Source organism: Bubalus bubalis, chromosome 11 (assembly GCF_019923935.1).
Source record: "Bubalus bubalis isolate 160015118507 breed Murrah chromosome 11, NDDB_SH_1, whole genome shotgun sequence".
NCBI lineage: Eukaryota > Metazoa > Chordata > Mammalia > Artiodactyla > Bovidae > Bubalus > Bubalus bubalis.
The window spans coordinates 85,108,638-85,128,983 of NC_059167.1; the positions used below are offsets into that span (position 1 = coordinate 85,108,638).

Sequence of the window (20,346 nt, forward strand, 5' to 3'; positions counted from 1 at the left end):
ATTGGCAACAGTGATTATACCTAGGTAGGAGAACTAAAAGGTTGAAAAACAAGGGGGAGGAAGAGAGACTTTTGTACCTTTCAAATCTTGTACTATGTCTATATATTATCTAGTCAAAAAAATTAAATAAGGTGTCCTCACCTTTCTAGGGTCAACCTGTCTGAGTAAAGAATCTTCTCTTCAGAAGAACGTTGGAGAATGGGAAATGAAGGCATTGATGAGCTCACCAAATTAATATGATCACCTATTAAAAATAATATACAAATTACTTGAATAAGAAAAATCTTTCAGATTTTGAAACTAAAATCACCTTATATTTGGAGAACTTTGGCACCTACCAATATCCTTTCTAGAAAACACAGCGTCTATAGCTCTCTGTATCTGAAACTAAAGTTCAGCTTGTTTTCCTCCTCAGGTCTAAACTACGTGTTCTGTACATATCAAATAATTTTTCCCTTGCCTTGTAGATTGGTTGAAAATACAGGACTACTCTAGTGCTACATTTATCCCTTATCATCCTGACTCCTAATACTATATCTTAACTCTCTTGTAACTGAGATGATAGTTCCCTCATTACCAGATACATTGGGGCCAGCACTGTGACAGCCCTGCCGGATTCTGGACTTTGAAGGTGTCTGAATGGAAGCATCTCCAAATGCTGATAAGGAGCTCGTGGCAGCTTTCATTTCCAGCCCACATAGTTCTCTCACATTTGTTGTGGATGAGATGCAGGATGATTTATTATGAGGCGAAGGACTTATTACTCTTCCATCTCCTTCAAAATATCAAAAAATTTATCACAAAGCTACACAGCACATGACTTTAGAGAAATATAGAGAAAGTAGTTTTGGATAGCAAATGTAAACCTCAAATCATCCTTTTTTCTTTGTATGTTCAGCTACTATTGGTAGAGAATATTGCAGAGACCCAAGTGGAGTCAATAAATCTTGCACATTTGCAGTTAGGTTTTTCGTTAGGGTCTAACAGGTATTTGACACCCCTATGAGACTTATAAGCTGTTGGTTTGACGTTGTCCCTGCCGTTAAGTAGCTTTCAATCTAATGGGCATATGAAAGTAATAAGCTGTACAGAACACCGTGCACAAAATGCAGAATGAAAAAACAATACCTATTTATATATTCACACATTAACGTGTCTGGGTATTTTTCACTTAAAGAAGGTCACAGATGGGTTTCAGTGGAGGTGGATATTAAGATATATTCTAAAGACCTAGGAAAATGTAGAATAGTTAATAAAAGATGCTGAGAAGCTCCAGAAATGAAGTAAGACTTGAGAAATGGGTCAAAGGTACCAATTGGAACACCAGAAAAAACTATTTTCTTCTACCAAGAGAAAATTTCCTGAAAGCCGCAACCGATGTTGATGGAAGCAAAAAGCAATAAAATAGAACCTAAAGTGCCACAGAATTCTACTGCTTAAACTGACTGATAAGACAAAAAGATGAAGCTAAATATAGGAAGCTATCATTCTTTGGGAGGCCATCTTAAAATCAAGCTCCATACATATCATATTAAAGAGCTGTAAAGCAATGGTATTTGCTAACTTCTCCAGGTGTGCAAGATATATACCAAAGAGCACATACCTGGCTTATTGAACAAAATATTAGTGTTTACACCACACCTTTTTGAGTATCATGAAATATCAAGATAATTAACAATGATGTTCTAGAGTACAAGCATTCAGAACAAAGATCATGTTCATAAATGAGCTGGTCTTGTGACATGACCAGCTGCTAGCAAAATACCCAAGCAACCATAAGTCAGTAAACTGATTTGGAAATCAAAAACTGAATAGTTAAAAGAACAAAAACTAGAGTAAGGATTAACTGGTTAAGGATTAACTGGTCAGCTAAAAATAATAAAGGAAAAACTCCAAACAATAAACAGCCTTGATTTCCCTTGTTAATGTCAGAGTTAGGTTTTTAAAATTACTTTGTTAAGGCTTCAACCAGTGCTCAATTTAGAAAGCAAATTTAAATTTAATAAGACTTGGGATGTAGAGGCAATAATCAAGGAGTAAATTTCACTTACAGTCAGTGAATAAAGGAATTTCATCCTCACTCTTTCCACCTCTTATTATACACAGAAGTCAAAATCACAATCTGCATGATGAGCTTACTATCATGATCAGTATGACATACATCTTACAATAAATAGCAGAATACGAGAATGATGAGATAGAAAGGCCTTAAAATACACAAATGACCCTCTTAACAACTGGGGACCAGAATGATCTGCAATCGAAACATCCACAATAAATACCCACACACATATACATACAGTAGACGTATGTATCAAACACCCATACATATATATATGTGGACTGTTTCATCCTGCTTTAAAGCAAAATTTTAATTGAAACATTTCCTGTTATTGATAATTTCATATATCACTATTTAATGTACCAAATAGTAGCTTTTGTCTTCCGAATTAAATTTATAAGCTCCTGGAGAAATGGAGCTCATTTTATATTCTTTATATTCTTTGCAGAATCTAAATTCAGTAGGCAATCATTAAATTCACTGATTTTCCAATTTATTGAGAGTTAATCAGAAATCTGTTTTGTGAATGTTATTTCTGTTAAAAAAGAACATCAGAAATATTTCCATTTTAGTATAAAAATTCTGAATGAATTCTTTCATACTTAGAATCCCAAAGTGTTTAAAGGCATAATGGTAGATATTTGGTATGAGTCTTTACTGCACCACACCCTAGATATATGATGGATGGAGGGATAGATGAGATGGATGGGTGAGTGGATGGATAGAGGGAAAGATGGACAGAGAGATGGGCAGGGGGATGGAGAGATGGTTGGCTGGATAGATGGATAATACAGTACATGTTCATATGCTTGTCCACTCAGCCTTATCTTTAAGACTGTGTTGGTAATCAAAATCCTGATTTTGTATTTTTCATGATTCATTATGATCTTAAGAGTCAAGCACTACCTCTTCCTCTCTATATACATATTGGCATTCTTATCCAAGGGATTTAATCAATTAAGGTCTGGAACTGAGATTTTACTGTATAGCAGTCCCTGACTCTCACAAAATTTCAAGGATACAGGGCTTAACTCTTAACATTAATAGAAAAAGCCTAAAAGAAATCATACACCAAGTTTAAGACCAAGTAGCCTAACTACAACAAAGAGTATCTTTACTTTGGGTTGAGAGTTACCACTGGTTAATTTATGGTATATGTTCAATTAATTTTGAAAAACATAAAAAATATGAAATGAAGTAAAATTAATTATAATGATTCAGTATCAGAATGCAGTTTATTAGACAGAGATTCCCTCATTTTTCCTGATAAATTGCCACTTAAAATTTTTCCAAAGTTTTTTGCCTTTGAAGGAAGAACAGTGAGTACAGACGTCAAGAATACAGCTACACACTATGAGGTCTTCTTTGCATACAACTGCCTGGAACTAGGAAGGAGGCACATTTGGAAACAATCAGGTACAAATTTTAGAGAGAATGATTTTGAATAAAATCTTTTAATGAAAAAAATAGGTTTATTTTTCCTTAAGGAATTAATTTGTATTTTACAGTCATTATTTATGTATAGGACTTTATTCATCTTTCAGGTTTGCAAAATTCAGTGCCTCTATACTATTTCCTCATTAGCAAATATATAGAAATACTTAAACACTTAAATAAATTTATTCAGCCAGACATATACAAATCTGTCTACCAACATCATCCTCTAACTCAAGAATACCTTGGGAAAAGTATTTAAGTTTGGCTCACGAGTCAGAAAACAAATTTAAGAGTTATTATCAAAAATGTAAAGGAAGTTCACAATGTAAACACAAGAAAATTCTACTTGAAAATTTTCAGGTTCACATCTATAGCTCTGAGCCTAATACAGTGTCTGGCATACAGAATATACTCAATAGATATGTACTGAACTGAGCCAAAGAAGGGAAGACAGATGCACTCTGCACTGTGGAACAGTGGTTAAGTTGATGTCATGTCCAGCAATTGACCAGGAGAAGAATTCAAGATATAGGAAACAGAAAAGTGATGTCAGATTAGCTGGGCCCAAGAGGAAAGTCCAGAAATTACAAAACAAAAAAAGAAAGCTAATATTCAAAATTGCCACGTGTTTGTGTAAGATGAACAATCTAGAGAGGCCTATACTGATTATCCTTCTCATATAGTAACTCCTAGATGAGGACAGTACTGTATGTAAGTATTTTGCAGTGCTTAACACTAGTACATTACAGAGAGCTAACAATTGTTGACAACTAAGATGGGAATACCAAACCACCTGACCTGCCTCTTGAGAAACCTATATGCAGGTCAGGAAGCAACAGTTAGGACTGGACATGGAACAACAGACTGGTTCCAAATAGGAAAAGGAGTATGTCAAGGCTGTATATTGTCACCCTGCTTATTTAACTTCTATGCAGAGTACATCATGAGAAACGCTGGGCTGGATGAAGCACAAGCTGGAATCAAGATTGCCTGGAGAAATATCAATAACCTCAGATATGCAGATGACACCACCCTTATGGCAGAAGATGAAGAGGAACTAAAAAGCCTCTTGATGAAAGTGAAAGTGGAGAGTGAAAAAGTTGGCTTAAAGCTCAACATTCAGAAAACGAAGATCATGGCATCTGGTCCCACCACTTCATGGCAAATAGATGGGGAAACAGTGGAAATAGTGTCAGACTTTATTTTTTGGGGCTCCAAAATCACTGCAGATGGTGACTGCAGCCATGAAATTAAAAGACGCTTACTCCTTGGAAGGAAAGTTATGACCAACCTTGAGAGCATATTCAAAAGCAGAGACACTACTTTGCCAACAAAGGTCCATCTAGTCAAGGCTATGGTTTTTCCAGTGGTCATGTATGGATGTGAGAGTTGGACTGTGAAGAAAGCTGAGCGCTGAAGAATTGATGCTTTTGAACTGTGGTGTTGGAGAAGACTCTTGAGAGTCCCTTGGACTGCAAGGAGATCCAACCAGTCCATTCTAAAGGAGATCAGTCCTGGGTGTTCTTTGGAAGGACTGATGCTAAAGCTGAAACTCCAATACTTTGGCCATCTGATGTGAAGAGTTGACTCATTGGAAAAGATTCTAATGCTGGGAGGGATTGGGGGCAGGAGCAGAAGGGGATGACAGAGAATGAGATGGCTGGATGGCATCACCAACTTGATGGACATGAGTTTGAGTGAACTCCAGGAGTTGGTGATGGACAGGGAGGCCTGGCGTGCTGCATTTCATGGGGTCGGAAAGAGTCGGACACAACTGGGCGACTGAACTGAACTGAAGTAACAACTCAAAAGTTCTAAAGAAGATTTCTCCTTTAATTGAACAATACATTTCAGAAATATAACCAGATCATATGAGGCTATTTTTCAAAGGGTGGTCCACAAACCACATCTATCAGAGTCTTTTGAGAAGTTATTAAAACACACTTTTCCAAATCCCACCCGAGACCTACAAAGTCAGAATGGGGAAGGGGATGAGGGAAGCACTAAGAATCTGCATTCCTAATAAGATCTTCCATGATGCACACAAATTTGATATAATTCTTTGATATAATTTGATATAATTTTGATATATTCTATAATTATGTTATATATACATATATATAACATATATATATCAAATTATAATTTGATATAATTTTGATATAATTCTATAATTATATGTGTTAGTAAGGGAAAGAGCTTCTTTTCTACTCCCGACTTTCCATTCTTTCCAGTGTCCTTACTTACTAAATTTGTGTTCCCATAGTCTTACCCTCACAAATTAGCTATTTTTCTTAGTTCTAAGACATTATTTGGTAGATTGTTTCTAATTCTCTTGTGTATAGCCCACTCCAAACTAAAATATGACAGTTTTTCCTATATTATAAATAACCTATGTTGTGTACATAAAATCAATTCTGATTTAAACAAATGCCCAATGAATTTGGTAACCAATGAATAATGTCATCTTTAATTGAAGTCTATTTGGATCCAGAAATTCGATATTATTAAACAATATTACTTAAAGATGATAAATCATATCTGATCTCTATTCTCTGCCAATACCTTGTCTACTTGAGTAGTTTCTTTCAAGGTCATGTTGTAAGAGTCGACCAGGGAATGATGGCGTTTCTCTATTTAGCTTGAATTCAACCTAAAAAACATTAGTTAAGACACAACATTCAGAGAATGTTTTATAAATTCATTTGTACCTTTTTAGATTCTAGACTTAAGTGATATCATATGATATTTGTCTTTCTCTGTCTGACTTACTTCACTCAGTATGACAATGTCTAGGTCCATCCATGTTGCTGCAAATGCCATTATTTCATTCTTTTTTATAACCGAGTAATATTCCATCGTATATATGTACCACAGCTTCTTTGTGGTTTAAGATCTTAAATCTTTGTGATTTAAGAATGCTTCCAGTAACATCTATTTTAAAACTTTTTAGGAAAAACCTGAATTGTGCCAGTTGAAGGTATCCAACTTGGTCAAAGAAGAAAAATTTGTGTTGTCTTGAGACACAGTTGTGTGGGAGATGGGTAAGTATATCTGAGTGCTCAGGTGACATGAGGGTAAGAAAACGTGTGTATCTCAAAAATCAAATCAAAAGCCAGAAATTAAGGAAATCCCAGGGAGAATATGGGCAAATTGTTTGGGGAAAAGAATATTCAAATCTTAATTTCTAAATCTCATTAGGCCTAAAAAATTTTCACTGCTAATCAATTTTTTCTGGAATGTTAGATATGGGACCCCAAATTATCACATCTTATCTAATATGAGATTCTATCAGTAGTAAAACATGCCATCATTTTACCCACTACTAAGAAAGAAAAACTTTCCCAATTAAAATAATAATATGGCCATCTGTTTCAAGAAGGATCCTGATTTAAGAAATGCTTAAATGTCAAAAAAGAAAAAAAACAAACCCATCTTACCTCTTGCAATTGATGAAATAAGATTCAGTTTGTAAACGAGGTGAGTTTTTTTTGGTTTTGCTTTGATTTTTCTTAATTGATGTACAGTTGATTTATAATACTATATTAGTTTCAGATATACAATGTTGTGATTCAGTACTTTTATAGATTATACTCCATTAAAAGTTATTACAAAATAATGGTTATAATTCTCTGAGATATACAATATATCCTTCTTGCTTATCTATTTTATACACAATATTTTTTATCACTTAATCCTATACCCCTAATTTGCCCCTCCCCCTTCCCTCTCTTTGGTAAACTAGTTGGATTTGTGTAGGCAAAAAATAAAAATTAGCTTCAAAGTAGAGACCAAAGTAAATATACTTAAATTTTCCAGTTTAGACTCTGCTCTTTAAATCATGCTATTTGTGCAGAATATAAAACAATTTATATTCAATCTAAATACAAATCTGGAAAAAAAAAAATAAATACAAATCTGCTTGAATCTTACTTTGTTTTTTTCAGGAAGCGATGATGTTTGAATAACCAGATGAAGCCCACAGTTCACCTACAATGTAAAAATTAAACCATAAAATATGCTCTTAACTTATACACGCACACACACTCCTCCCCAAAACAGTACATAAAGATATAACGAAAAAATTAGAATGAAACAGAATGCTCGCTTTTTGTTTGTTTCTGGTAAATTAGCATGTTCTGGATATTTGCTGAAAACAATAAAATTACAACTAATAATTAAAAGGTTTCACTATGATTTATCTTCCAAAATGTCTGCGATTTAACCCTCTACTTAGCACTTCAGGCTTTCGTCACCTGCCATTTGAAGTCTAAGTAAATATCTCAGTGAGACAGGTAAAGGAGGTGGGGGTGCCTGTTAATATTTTCTTAATTTAAAAAAAAAGTAATTGATCAGTTAAAGGAATTTAAATGAAGCTTAGCCTTTCACAGCAGACCAGCTCCACCTTCTGGGAAGCGGAGATCCTGGACAAGACTTTGAATACCCATCACACAATGTTAAATACCCTCCAAGTGCCTTGGTCCATTCCAGGAACCTCAAGCCTCGGTCAGACAATAGCTTGAGTAGACTGAGCGGTCCTGGTCTCAACAATACAGCTCATCACCTAGGACAAAGACGCCAGTCAGAAAGGACGGTACGAATGGAAATAAAGAGAAAGTAGGAAACCCAACCTACGTTGCTCGCAGCCCGGCCAGAAACAGAGCGGTATTTCCCGGGAATCATGGCAGGAGACAGTCCAAGAAGATCAGTTAGATCTTCCTTAGAAATGAAGCTACAGCACAGATTCAGAGACCGAAAGGGGTCATCTCCTAGGCAACCCGCTCAGGAGTTACCATGGAAACTTCCATTTCCGGTCTGGTCCTCTCCCAAATCTACTGATCAATGCACTCGTTAGAGCCTCTGGTTATATTTGAGGGGCCCAAAATATCAGCATTTCCTCGTTCTAGTTTCCCAGTTTCAGAAAAACAGAGCATTAGGGTGGAGAGGAGAATAAAACGAGGACGAGGCCGGACACCTCGGTAGCTATGACAACCACCACTTCCGGTCCGTCCCTCTTTACCTCCCACCTCAGCTGGGCCCGCGCGAAATTTGTATCCCTTTGCCTGCTCTCAGGGGAAGACTGCTGGAAGGGGAAGGACCTCCAAAAGCCGGGTACTCTCCAAGGTAGGGGCCGCAGTTTGGCACTTTCTCGCGGCCGAAGAAGCAGCAGCCGACACGGAGTCGGCAGGTGAGGGCTCTGGGAGTGCGAGACCGTGCTAAGGATGCAGGTCCCCAGCTCCCAGCCCCGAGGCCGCTGCCGTGCCCTTCCGCTGCGGCAACACCGCCAAGTCCGGGAAGTTGCTGTTTCGCTTCCCCAAAGGACCGGGCCGTGCGGCTGCTGTGGGACCGCTTCGTGCGGGGCCGCCGGCCAACTGGTACCGGGGCAGTGACAGCTCCGTCATCTGCTCCGAGCACTTCGCTCCCGCCTGTTTTGATGTCTCTTCGGTTATCCAGAAGAATCTACCCTTCTCCGAGCGTCTGAGACCCGTGGCGGGCGCCGCGTCCATCTTGCACTCCGTGTCCTCCCTGCTGAAACCTACGGGGAAAAAAGAGGGAGACAGCGGGCGGCCAGGGAAGGGAGGAAAGCCCCAGGCAGTGAGGCAGCCCCAGGCTACCCCAGGGCCAGCCTCCTGTACACTCATCTGGCCCACGAAGAGGGCTTTCGGCTTCACAGATAAAGGGCCACCCAAAGAGTCCCCCGAGGGTCTTGCAAGAACCACAGTCTATGGCTGGGCTCCTCCACTTAGTGTTATCTTGGGAAAGTCACCTCACCACCAAGGTTTTTGTTAATCGGTGATCTCCAAGAGCCTATTTAGCATTAACATTCTGGAATTATGGTTTCTTCTACCTCCTGTTCCCCGAAACACACACGCACACTCTTTCTTTTCCTTCACATTATAGAGAAGCCTTCACTCTCCACTCCTGAGTTTTTAAATACGAAGGATTTAATTTGAGTAAATCTCAAGAGATTAGGTACTTTAAACTTTCTACATAGCATATCATTGCATGATAAGCGGCAAGAATTATCAATTATACCGTCAAAATGGTGGGGGAATGGGAATGCAAGATGCTGATGAAGATAGGGCTTTGCTGATAGACATCCCTTCCCCCTCCTAAACTTCCTCTTGACTAGCTGCCTTTAAACTAAATCGTTCCAGTGAGTTGAATTCTGCTCTCTTCTGCCTACTGTCTCGGTACTTATGAGATTGATTATACTTATTTTGCATCTGGTCACTACTGTCTTCTTCCCAACTTCCTAACTTCTCAGCCTTCTTTGAGTTAGTCAAACTTCAGCCCTATCACCATAACATAGATTAATTTATGACTCTTCATTGGATCTAAAAGGTGTTCAGTTTAAGAGATAGGAAGAGTTCACCAAGAAGTCAGCAGACCTGTAACTGACATTCTGGTTGTGAATATACAGAGGTATTCTTGAATTTTAGAGCTGAAGAAAACCTAAGTGATCATATAGTCTAGATTCACAATTTATACACAAGGAAGCCAATCCAAGGTTTATTTCCTCAGGCGCTTATAATCTTTTCTCTAGGTCCAATCACCAGACAGAAACTTTCTGCAATACCAACCTCCTTCCTACATGGGGTTGCTTAAGACCATTTAATGACGCCCAGCAATTATTAAGGTGGAGAATAAAATTATTAACAAAGTTCCTGCATGCTTTTTGCCCCTGCCTGTGACAGCAGTCCTGCTCCAATCCATGGTCTTTGTTGCTCACTGTGCACCAATTATGCTGATCTTTTCCGGTTTTGACCATAAACTATATATTTTTTATTTAAATTTATTTATTTTATTAGAGGCTAATTACTTTACAATATTGTATTGGTTTTGCCATACATCAACATGCATCCGCCACAGGTGTACACGTGTTCCCAATCCTGAACCCCCCTCCCACCTCCCTCCCCATACCATACCTCTGGGTCATCCCAGTGCACCAGCCCCAAGCTTCCTGTATCCTGCATCAAACCTGGACTGGCGATTCATTTCTTATATGATATTATACATGTTTCAATGCCATTCTCCCAAATCATTCCCCCCACCTCTCCCACAGAGTCCAAAAGACTGTTCTATACAGCTGTGTCTCTTTTGCTGTCTCACATACAGGGTTATCGTTACCATCTTTCTAAATTCCATATAAATGCATTAGTATACTGTATTGGTGTTTTTCTTTCTGGCTTACTTCACTCTGTATAACCGGCTCCAGTTTCATCCACCTCATTAGAACTATATGTTCTTTCCTACCAAGCCTTTTCTGAATTATTTCATATAATGCCCTGGAATTATGCCCCTGCCATTCCCCATTGTCACCAATTAAATCCTTTTACTTCAAAAATCTGTTCAAACATCCTTCCGTTTTCATCTCCTAATTTTATATTCTCATTCTTCAAACACTTCAGTAGCACATATACTTCAGTTGCACTCATCACAGTTGTCATGAAATAATTATGTATTTTGCTTAATGTTTGTCCTCACATTAGAATGGAAGCTCTCTGACCACAGGACTCTTATCTGATTTGTTCATTATTAACAGTAACTAGAACAATATTTTGCAAATTTAAGGAATTCAGTAAATATTTGTGGCATGATTATATGACTATGAGAACAGTTTTCTTTAGTACAATGGAATTTCAGTTCTCTGCCAGTTTCCCTTCTCACCAAACTGTATAGCACTCAGGAAATCTTTGCCTTTTCCTTGAACCAACTATCCACCATCGTTACCTAGCCAGTCTTTACCCAAGTCCATATTTATACATCTATCTATAGATATATGTAAATATGTAGTAAAAGATTTAAATATTAAACATGTGCCACACGCACCTTTATACTGCTTTTCTCTTTTTCATAATTCTACCATCTAATCAAAAACTGGGAGAAGAAAAGCCAGGCTAATAAAACAACCAAACGTTTTATAATACAACAAAGGCTGCTGCTGCTGCTAAGTCGCTTCAGTCGTGTCCGACTCTGTGCGACCCCATAGACAGCAGCCCACCAGGCTCCCCGTTCCCTGGGATTCTCCAGGCAAGTACACTGGAGTGGGTTGCCATTTCCTTCTCCAATGCATGAAAGAGAAAAGTGAAAGTGAAGTCGCTCAGTCATGTCTGACCCTCAGCGACCCCATGGACTGCAGCAACAAAGGCTAACTATTAAGAAATCCAGAATAGATACCAACTCTGTTTTTCAATTAATAAAGATATCCAGCCAGCATTTCTAACAATCCATATTACATTACTATATATGCTGAGTTATTAGGAGACTGTGTAGGTTTTAACAATAGTACTTTAAAAGTATAGCAATAAATAGACTTGATAGCAGTAAATATTTTTAGCCTTGATAGCAATAAATTTAGATTTGATAGCAGTAAATTTTTAGCCAGATCTGGACCCCAGTAGCATCTCTAAAAACATTACCTGTGCCACCCACCTCTCACTCCTTCCCCCGCTCACTTTTTCTTTTCAGGACAAACTGACTAAACAGCAAATTTCCAGTCATTCTACAACATTTATTGAGGAGCTGTTGTAAACACGGGCTTCTCTGATGGCTTGGTAGTAAAGAATCCACCTGCCGATGCAGGAGATGCCAGTTTGATCCCTGGGTCGGGAAGATCCCCTGGAAAAGGAAATGGCAACCCATTCCAGTGTTCTTGGGACTTCACTAGTGGCTCAGATTATAAAGAATCTGCCTTCAATGAAGGAGACATGGGGTCAATCCCTGATTTGGAAAGATCCTTTGGAGAAGGGCATGGCAACCCACTCCAGTCCAGTTTTCCTGCCTGGAAAATCCCAAGGACAGAGAAGCCTGTTGGGCTACGGTCCATGGGATCACAAAAGAGCCAGACACAACTTTGCAACTAAACAACAATTTTAAACACTGTTTTAGGTGTTTGGTGCTATAGGTGGGTAAATAGACGTATGAATGTAGGCTATCTTCAGGGAGCTTGAGGAAAGATTAGGGACTACCCCCAAGGAAGAAAGGGGGTTCTGATGAGCACCATACACTGGTAATTTGTCTCATATAGCTAGGATTATTGTCTCTCCTTAACTATCAATTTTGCATCCTTGTTTTTCTAACCCAACTATATTTTTTAAGCTTTAAATTCTGATATAGCAAAGTACAGCAAAGTGCTTAGATCATTAAATGACCAGAAGCTGAGCATGTGTAACCACTATGTAAGTCAAAGAAATAAAACATGACTAGCAACTCAAGACGAAGAAGGCAATGGCAACCCACTCCAGTACTCTTGCCTGGAAAATCCCATGGACGGAGAAGCCTGGTACGCTGCAGTACATGGGGTCGCTAAGAGTCGGACACGACTTAGCGACTTCACTTTCACTTTTCACTTTCATGCATTGGAGAAGGACATGGCAACCCACTCCAGTATTCTTGCCTGGAGAATCCCAGGGACAGAGGAGCCTAATGGGCTGCCGTCTATGGGGTCGCACAGAGTCGGACACGACTGAAGTGACTTAGCAGCAGCAACTCAAGAGCCCAAGCCTCAGTCCCTCAGCCCTCAAAGCAACCAGGTTTGCTTTCTTTTGAACTTAATATAAGTAGATTCATATTGTTGGCATTTCTTGCATTTGGCTTTTTTATTCAACATTGTATTTGTGAGATTTATCCATGTTGTTGCATATAATATAGCAGTAATTTGTTTACATTATTATATAGCAATCCATTGTTCAAATTTACCAAAGTTTTTTTTAATCTCTTCTATTGGACATTTAGATTGTTACCATTTGAGGGCCATTTTAAGTAACACTGCTGTAAATATCCTTCTATGTGTCTTTTTCACATGATCTCCCTTAAGATTGACTAGTTTGATCTCCTTACTGTCCATGACTTTCAGGAATCTTCTCCAGCACTACAGTTCGAAGGCATCAATTGTTTGGCATTCTGCCTTCTTTGTGGCCCAGCTCTCACGACCATATATGACCACTGGGAAGACCATATCCTTGACTATACAGACCTTTGTCGGCAGAGTAATGTTTCTAATTTTCAACACACTGTCTAGGTTTGTCATCGCTTTCCTGCCAAGAAGCAATCGTCTTCTGATTTCATGGCTGCAGTCACTGTCTGCAGTGATTTTGGAGCTCAAGATGAGGAAATCTGTCACTACTTCCACCTTTTCCCCTTCTATTTGCCATGAAGTAATGGCACCAGATACCATGATCTTAGTTTTTTAATATTTAGTCTTAAGTCAGCTCTTTTACTTCTCCTCCTTCACTCTCATCAAGAGGCTTTTCAGTTCCTCTTCACTTTCTGCCATTAGAGTGGTATCCTCATATCTGAGGTTGTTGTCATTCTCCCACCTATCTTGATTCCAGCTTGTAACTCATCCAGCCTGGCGTTTCTCATGATGGGCTCAGCATATAGGTTAAACAAACAGGGTGACGGCAGACAGCCTTGTACCCCTTTCTCGATCTTGAACCAAGAAGTTGTTCCATATAAGATTCTAACTGTTGCTTCTAGATCTGCATACAGGTTTCAGACTACTGGCAACATAATCAGAGTTTATGTTGTCTCACATTCTTCCTTACATTTGGGTTGTCAGTCTTTCACATTGAGTCCTTTTGAAGGGTTTACTTTGCATTTTTCATTTCCAAATGAAATTAACAACTTTTCAAATGTTAATTGAACATTTGGATAGCCTCTTAAGTGATAATGCCCATTTTTCTGTTGGATTATCTTTTTCTTATTGATTTAGAGTTCTTAATAAATTTTGTCCTCACATCCTCTTCTCCTCTTCACTCAATAGTGTTTTTTGTTGTACTGAGCTTTTTTCTTTTTTTTTTTGGTGTACTTAGTTCTTAATTTTAATGTAAGCCAAACCAACAATCTTTTTTTCTGAATACTTAATGCTTAAAACATGCTACTTTGCTTTTCTCCATAAACTTACTGTTTCTAGTTTTTACGTTCACATCTACAATCCATTCAGCGTTTTTCTGTATGAGGTGGAGTTTGTTTCATTTCTTCCTCAGCGTCTTTTATGGAAAAGAGTAGCATTTCCTCATTGTCCTGCAGTGTCAACTTTGTCATAAATCAAGCTGTCATACACACTTTAGCTTGTTTCCACATTTTAAAATTCTGCTCCATTTACCTGTTTGCAAATCTTTACACCATTATCACAGAGCTTTAATTACTATAACTTATGTTAAGAATTAATATCCAGGACTTCCCTTGTGGTCCAGTGGCTAAGACTCCATGCTCCCAATGCAGGGGACCTAGGTTCAACCCCTGGTCAAGGGACTAGATTCCATATGCTGCAACCAAAGATTCCACATGCCGCAACTGAAAAAAAAGATCTCACATGCCATCCCACATGCCACAACTAAAGACCCGGCCTAGCCAAATAAATTAAAAAATAATAATAATGATTAATACTCATTTGGCATATTTTCCTGATGAATGCTTATTTTCAATAATGATTGTTTTTTATGCCATTAGTTTAAATGTACTTTCTAAAATTCTTAATTCTTATAAGCCCTTAATCTAAATCAAAGTTGAGGTAATTGAGTAAGTAATTTTACTTTATACGAAGGTTACTATTGAAATTAAAAATCACAGAACATGGAAAATAAAACATGTGGTCATTGTACAGCCAAAGAAAATTAATATCCAGATGATTAATTCCTCTTACCTTGTTCATCTTCCTTATCCATTCATCTGTTGATGAGCCCTTAGGTTGCTTCCATATCTTAGCTATTGTAAATAATGCTGCTATGAACATTGAGCTGCACATTGAAAGATTTACAGTGTTTTTCTTTAATTTTTAAGGGCCTAACTTTTTTAAGAAAAGTTTTAGGTTCCCAGAACAATTGAGAGGAAGATAGCTTTCCCACTTACCTACTGCACCCACACATGCATAGGCTTCTCCATTATCAACATCCCCCACCAGAGTGGTACATGTGTTCCAGCTGATGAACCTACATTGATATATCATTATCGCCCAAAGTCCATCCTTAACATTACAGTTCACTCTCTCATCTTTCTACTTTTTCAATTTTTATTTACCATTCTTCTCTTTTACTTCTTGAACATTAAATTAGACCATTGATTTTCAGGATTTTTGTAGCAAATGGCAGATGGAGCAGCTGAGATTGACATGCTTATTTCCCAAAAGTAGAGTTCAGTAGAGTGGTATTATTTGAGGAAAAACTCCTGAAATGAAGATACATTAGAAATACCTTGTGAAATACTTTTTAAAATGGTGTTAAAACTGCAATCTAACTTAATCAAGCCTAATAAAATTTTTCTATAGTATTATGTACATTTAAGCATAAATGTACATAATGAGCATAGCATTGACTGAATCCCACAAGTTTTAGATTTCAGATTATTTTTATTATTTAGTGGAAAACATCTTCTAATTTCCACTGTAATTTTATCATGGGTTTAGAAGTATATTAAACATTTCCAAACGTGCAGGCATTTTGTAGTTGTATTTTTGTTAAAGACTTCTAGGTCAATTATACTGTCACCAGAGAATATACAACATATGGATTTAATCTTTTGAAATGTACTGAAACTCTATGAGGCCTAACATGGGTCAGTTTTTATGAATGTTCTGTGTATACTTGAGATGAACATGCATTGTGCAGTTGGGTACGTTTCTCCGTATATGTCTATTCATCGTGTTGTTTAAATTTCTTATCCCTGTGGAATTTTTGCCTACTTACAAGTTACTGAGAGAGGTATGTTAAAAATCTTCCACCTCAGTTTTTAATTTACATATTTAGCCTTCTAACTCTAACAACTTTGTGTTACGTATTTTGAAGCTGTGTTATTATATAGCGCTAATAGAGCAATGCCTGCTTTCTGTAGGTTACTGTTGCCATAGTACACCTTTTTACACTCTTTTTATTTCAGTCTTCCCGTATCCTTAAGAGTTTAGGCATTACTGTGTCTTATGGTTGTCCTTTGGAAAAGAATATATCTTTGTCTCCTCCCGAGTTTTTCTCTTCGTTTTCCAATTTTACTATAATATGCACAGATATGGTTTCCTTTGTTCTCATTTACTCATTTGTCTTTGGCTGTGCTGGGTCTTCATTGCTGCCTGTGAACTTCCTCTAGTTGCAGTGAGTGGGGCTACTTCGTAGCTGTGGTGGGTGGGCCTCTATTGTGGCGGCTTCTCTTGTCGTGGAGCACGGGCTCTAGGGTGTTTGGGCTCAGTATCTGCGCTCGTGGGCTCTAGCTGCACAGGTTCAGCAGCTGTGGCGCCGGGCTTAGTTGCCCCATGGCATGCCCCTGGACCAAGGATCCAACCCATGTCCCCTACACTGGCAGACAGATTCTTAACCACTAGACCACTAGGAAGTCCCCTTTGTTTTTGTTTTAGTAAATACATTTAGAACTTTTGTAAAACCATGATTAATGCCTTCTACTCATTTTGGTAAATTCTCAGATATTATTTGTTCAAATATTGTTTCTTTTTTTTTTTTTCCAGCTTTTTTATTTATTCCCCTTTTAACAAAGTAGAAGAAATAATACAGAATTAAAACTGCAAAAGTAGTTAATTGGTAGAATACACATTCACACAAAAAATCTGGATAGGAAGACGAGCTTATATACAATGAGGAAACACACGTAAATTATGGTAGTTTGTAGGTTGTATACGAAACATTTAAAAAGTCAAACATGCTACACGGTGCCACTGTTTACAGCAATATTGAAGGGGAGAAAATAACACTAATTTAGGGGCTGATATACCACAAGGTCCAGGTTTCACAGCATCAGTGCAATAAATTCACAAAACTATATTACAGCTAGTTAATCAGTTTAAGAATTGTTCCCAAGTATATCACATTTCCAGCCCTCAGAGGTCCATTCCTACAGATTTCAACTACTCCATCTATGGGGACCAAAAGCAGCCAGTGTTACCATAAAAGGAGACTCTTGAGACTTATCTTTAAAGGCTTATTCTGGTCTTGAAAAATTGGTAGGATAAGGGTATTTTCTACTGAAATGAATCTTGACTCAACACAGGAAGACTTTTGTCCTTATTGGCTGGTCTTGGAGTGAAGATCATGGACATGACTCTTAACCTATTATGGACTTTAGTTCCAATTAACTGAAAATCTGAAATTTAAAAGTCCTAACTACCAACTTGTGTAAGCCTGCTACTAAAAAGCCTTTAAGGACGTACTAACTTCAAGTTTAAGTGCAAGGGAACAAGAGTTCTAAAAGTTCCTGCCAGATTCCCCATTTGGGAGGAAGGAAACATTGCGTTTCCTACAAACTGCTAAATTCTGCACAAGGGAGAAAACACACGCTAAGGCATAGAATTAGCTTCATCTTATTCCATGAGGCTTCTGCTCCCACACTATCGAAACAGAATGAGGAATGAATCTTAATTGGTCTCTTCATCAGAAGTGGTAAACTTGGTCTATACTCATGAAGCCAGTTTTTTAAGCAGACAATGGAAGCAGACGATAGAATAAGCTTCCTGAAGTCACAGACCACGATCCTGTATCCAGCTAAAAAAAAGATCAACTTGAACAGTTATCCCGAGTCACTGTTAACTGCACTAAAGGGTGAAGTTCACCACTATGTTATTTTAAAAGTAAGAGTTCAGTTAACCCTGGGTGACAAAAACCAAGATGAGGAACTGAAGAAAGAGTTGTCCATATAAGGCCAGCTGCTAAGAACACACCCATGAAGACACTGGGCATAAAGCCTTGCTTAGCAAGTCAGAATTTGTACTAAGGGCAGAGTGAGGGACAGCAGAGAGCTACTTCTGTAACATTTTAGTATCCAAACAGCATAACAGACACTGTTCCCAAGGACAATGTATACTCCATTAATCACACTGAATAAAGCAAATGCTTTATTCATTTTTCTTTTCTTTTTGTTTGAGAAGCTTGTTTATCTCTCTTTTGGCCATTCCAATGTACTTCGAAATGATCCCATGTTGGTTCAGTCCAGGAAGCAAGAGTAAGAAAGTCACTATCAGGTAGGTGAGAAGGAGGTTGTGGACTTGCTGTCCCACCCAAGCAACCGCAGCAAGAGAAATGATCATGGTCATGAAGTACATTTTAGGCTTTTCTTCCTTTAGTGTAAAGAGGCGTTTCCACCAGCCCACAGCTCTGCGTCGAGTTTTTACTAGATTGCTGCAAATTTCATGGAATCTTTGCTGTTGCTCGGTGGTCCATTTATTGGAGCCAAAAATTCTAGGTGCTAGAATGGGAACAAGGTAGTCAGCCAAGCACAAAAACATAACAAAACAGGAAACACCAGATAGAACAGATGGATCTAGATAGTAGATAGTCAGAAACACCAAAGAAACCACACCCATGATGGCAGGTGGAAACCAGGCTCTTTCCCATCGGAGGACTTTATCTGCCATCAGCATCACTTCTCCCCATTCTTGCAGCTGCTCTTCCAGACTTGCAGTCTCTGCAGCCAGCAGATTGGTGCTGCGATTATCTCCTTCCGCCATAGTTCTCGACGTGCCATATCAGCGAGCACAGGACGCCATCAAATCAAACCCTCCGCAGACTCCCTCGCCGCACCCCTAGCGCGCCCAAATATTGTTTCTGTTCCATTTTCTCTGTTTTACTTTGGGGCTACAATTAATATTACATATGCTTTTTCATCTTATCTGCTATTTGTTTTAATGACCTTTTCTATAGTTTCCATCATTTTGCCTTTCTCTCCCTACTTCTAAATATTTTCTTTTGACTCATGTTCCAGTTGATTAATATATATCTGGAAAATCTGCTTCTTAAGCTTTTAATATAAATAAGTAATCATGTATGTGCAAAAAAGATTTATATTTAAATATTTCTAATTTATGGATTATTTTAATAAATTATAGTTTATCTGTACAGTAGATTATATACAGCCATAAAAATTATATGTAGACTATTTAATAACATAGAAACATGTATTAAAGAGGAAAATAAGATTATAAAACATATGATCAGAATTTTAATAAATAAAAGACAAACATAAGAAATATACCAAAATATGAAGTTGTTAGCTATAAATGATGGAATTATGCCTAATTTTTTCTTTTTGCTTCTCCATTTGGCACAAATTTTATTCAGTGATAAAATGTTGTTATAAAGAGAACAAAAGTTATTTCTTAAAGCCTGAATAAATTCCTTAAACTCCATTTTATCAGCTGTACATCTGTTTTGTAAAGAAATATATACTTATTCTAGACTTTTATAATGCTTGGTTTAGAAGTAGACATAGCTGTCAAAATTAGTCATAATTTTATAAACACAAAGATAAGATTTAAATTTTTATTTAAATCCTCAATAATAGTAGGTGTAATTATTCATGTTACAAAGGGACTCTTTACTAAAATTTCTTCATAAAGTTTCTTTAACTTGGGTATTAATAGCTTGTGCAAAGATGGGCTGAATAAAGGACAGAAATGGCATGGATCTAACAGAAGCAGAAGATATTAAGAAGAGGTGGCAAGAATACACAGAAGAACTGTACAAAAAAGATCTTCACGACCCAGATAATCACGATGGTGTGATCACTGACCTAGAGCCAGAGATCCTGCAATGTGAAGTCAAGTGGGCCTTAGAAAGCATCACTACGAACAAAGCTAGTGGAGGTGATGGAATTCCAGTTGAGCTATTGCAAATCCTAAAAGATGATGCTGTGAAAGTGCTGCACTCAATATGCCAGGAAATTTGGAAAACTCATCAGTGGCCACAGGACTGGAAAAGGTCAGTTTTCATTCTAATCCCAAAGAAAGGCAATACCAAAGAATGCTCAAACTACTGCACAGTTGCACTCATCTCACACACTAGTAAAGTATGCTCAAAATTCTCCAAGCCAGCAATACATGAACCGTGAACTTCCAGATTCAAGTTGAA

The 20,346-nt window shown here is 37.8% G+C and overlaps 3 protein-coding genes across 7 annotated transcripts in view; 1 reads left to right on the forward strand and 2 right to left on the reverse strand.

Moving 5' to 3' along the window:
- LRRC49 (leucine rich repeat containing 49) overlaps positions 1-8,480 on the reverse strand; it is a 160,953-nt gene extending 152,473 nt beyond the window's left edge. Inside the window, exons 1-6 of one of the 5 annotated variants that reach the window (XM_025296221.3) lie at positions 8,135-8,479; positions 7,965-8,063; positions 7,433-7,489; positions 6,065-6,152; positions 578-775; positions 142-244 (exon numbers count right to left, since the gene is read on the reverse strand). In XM_025296221.3, coding sequence (XP_025152006.2) covers positions 142-244; positions 578-775; positions 6,065-6,152; positions 7,433-7,489; positions 7,965-7,985 — 467 coding nt within the window. In that variant the 5' untranslated portion in view covers positions 7,986-8,063; positions 8,135-8,479. Of the gene's footprint in view, positions 1-141; positions 245-577; positions 776-6,064; positions 6,153-7,432; positions 7,490-7,964; positions 8,064-8,130 lie in introns of all 5 variants that reach the window. The other 4 variants (XM_025296222.3, XM_025296220.3, XM_025296224.3 and 1 more) reach the window with 4 other exon arrangements.
- Positions 8,481-8,484: 4 nt separating this feature from the next.
- On the forward strand, positions 8,485-9,483 carry THAP10 (THAP domain containing 10). The gene is made up of 2 exons (XM_025260544.3): positions 8,485-8,623; positions 8,721-9,483. The coding sequence occupies exons 1-2, from the start codon at positions 8,485-8,487 to the stop codon at positions 9,287-9,289; spliced, it is 708 nt and encodes a 235-aa protein (XP_025116329.2). The 3' UTR covers positions 9,290-9,483.
- Positions 9,484-16,938: 7,455 nt separating this feature from the next.
- On the reverse strand, positions 16,939-19,015 carry LOC123464705 (ADP-ribosylation factor-like protein 6-interacting protein 1). Its single transcript, XM_045162127.1, has one exon. The coding sequence runs from the start codon at positions 18,945-18,947 to the stop codon at positions 18,336-18,338; it is 612 nt and encodes a 203-aa protein (XP_045018062.1). The 5' UTR covers positions 18,948-19,015; the 3' UTR covers positions 16,939-18,335.
- Between the last annotated feature and the right edge of the window lie 1,331 nt (positions 19,016-20,346).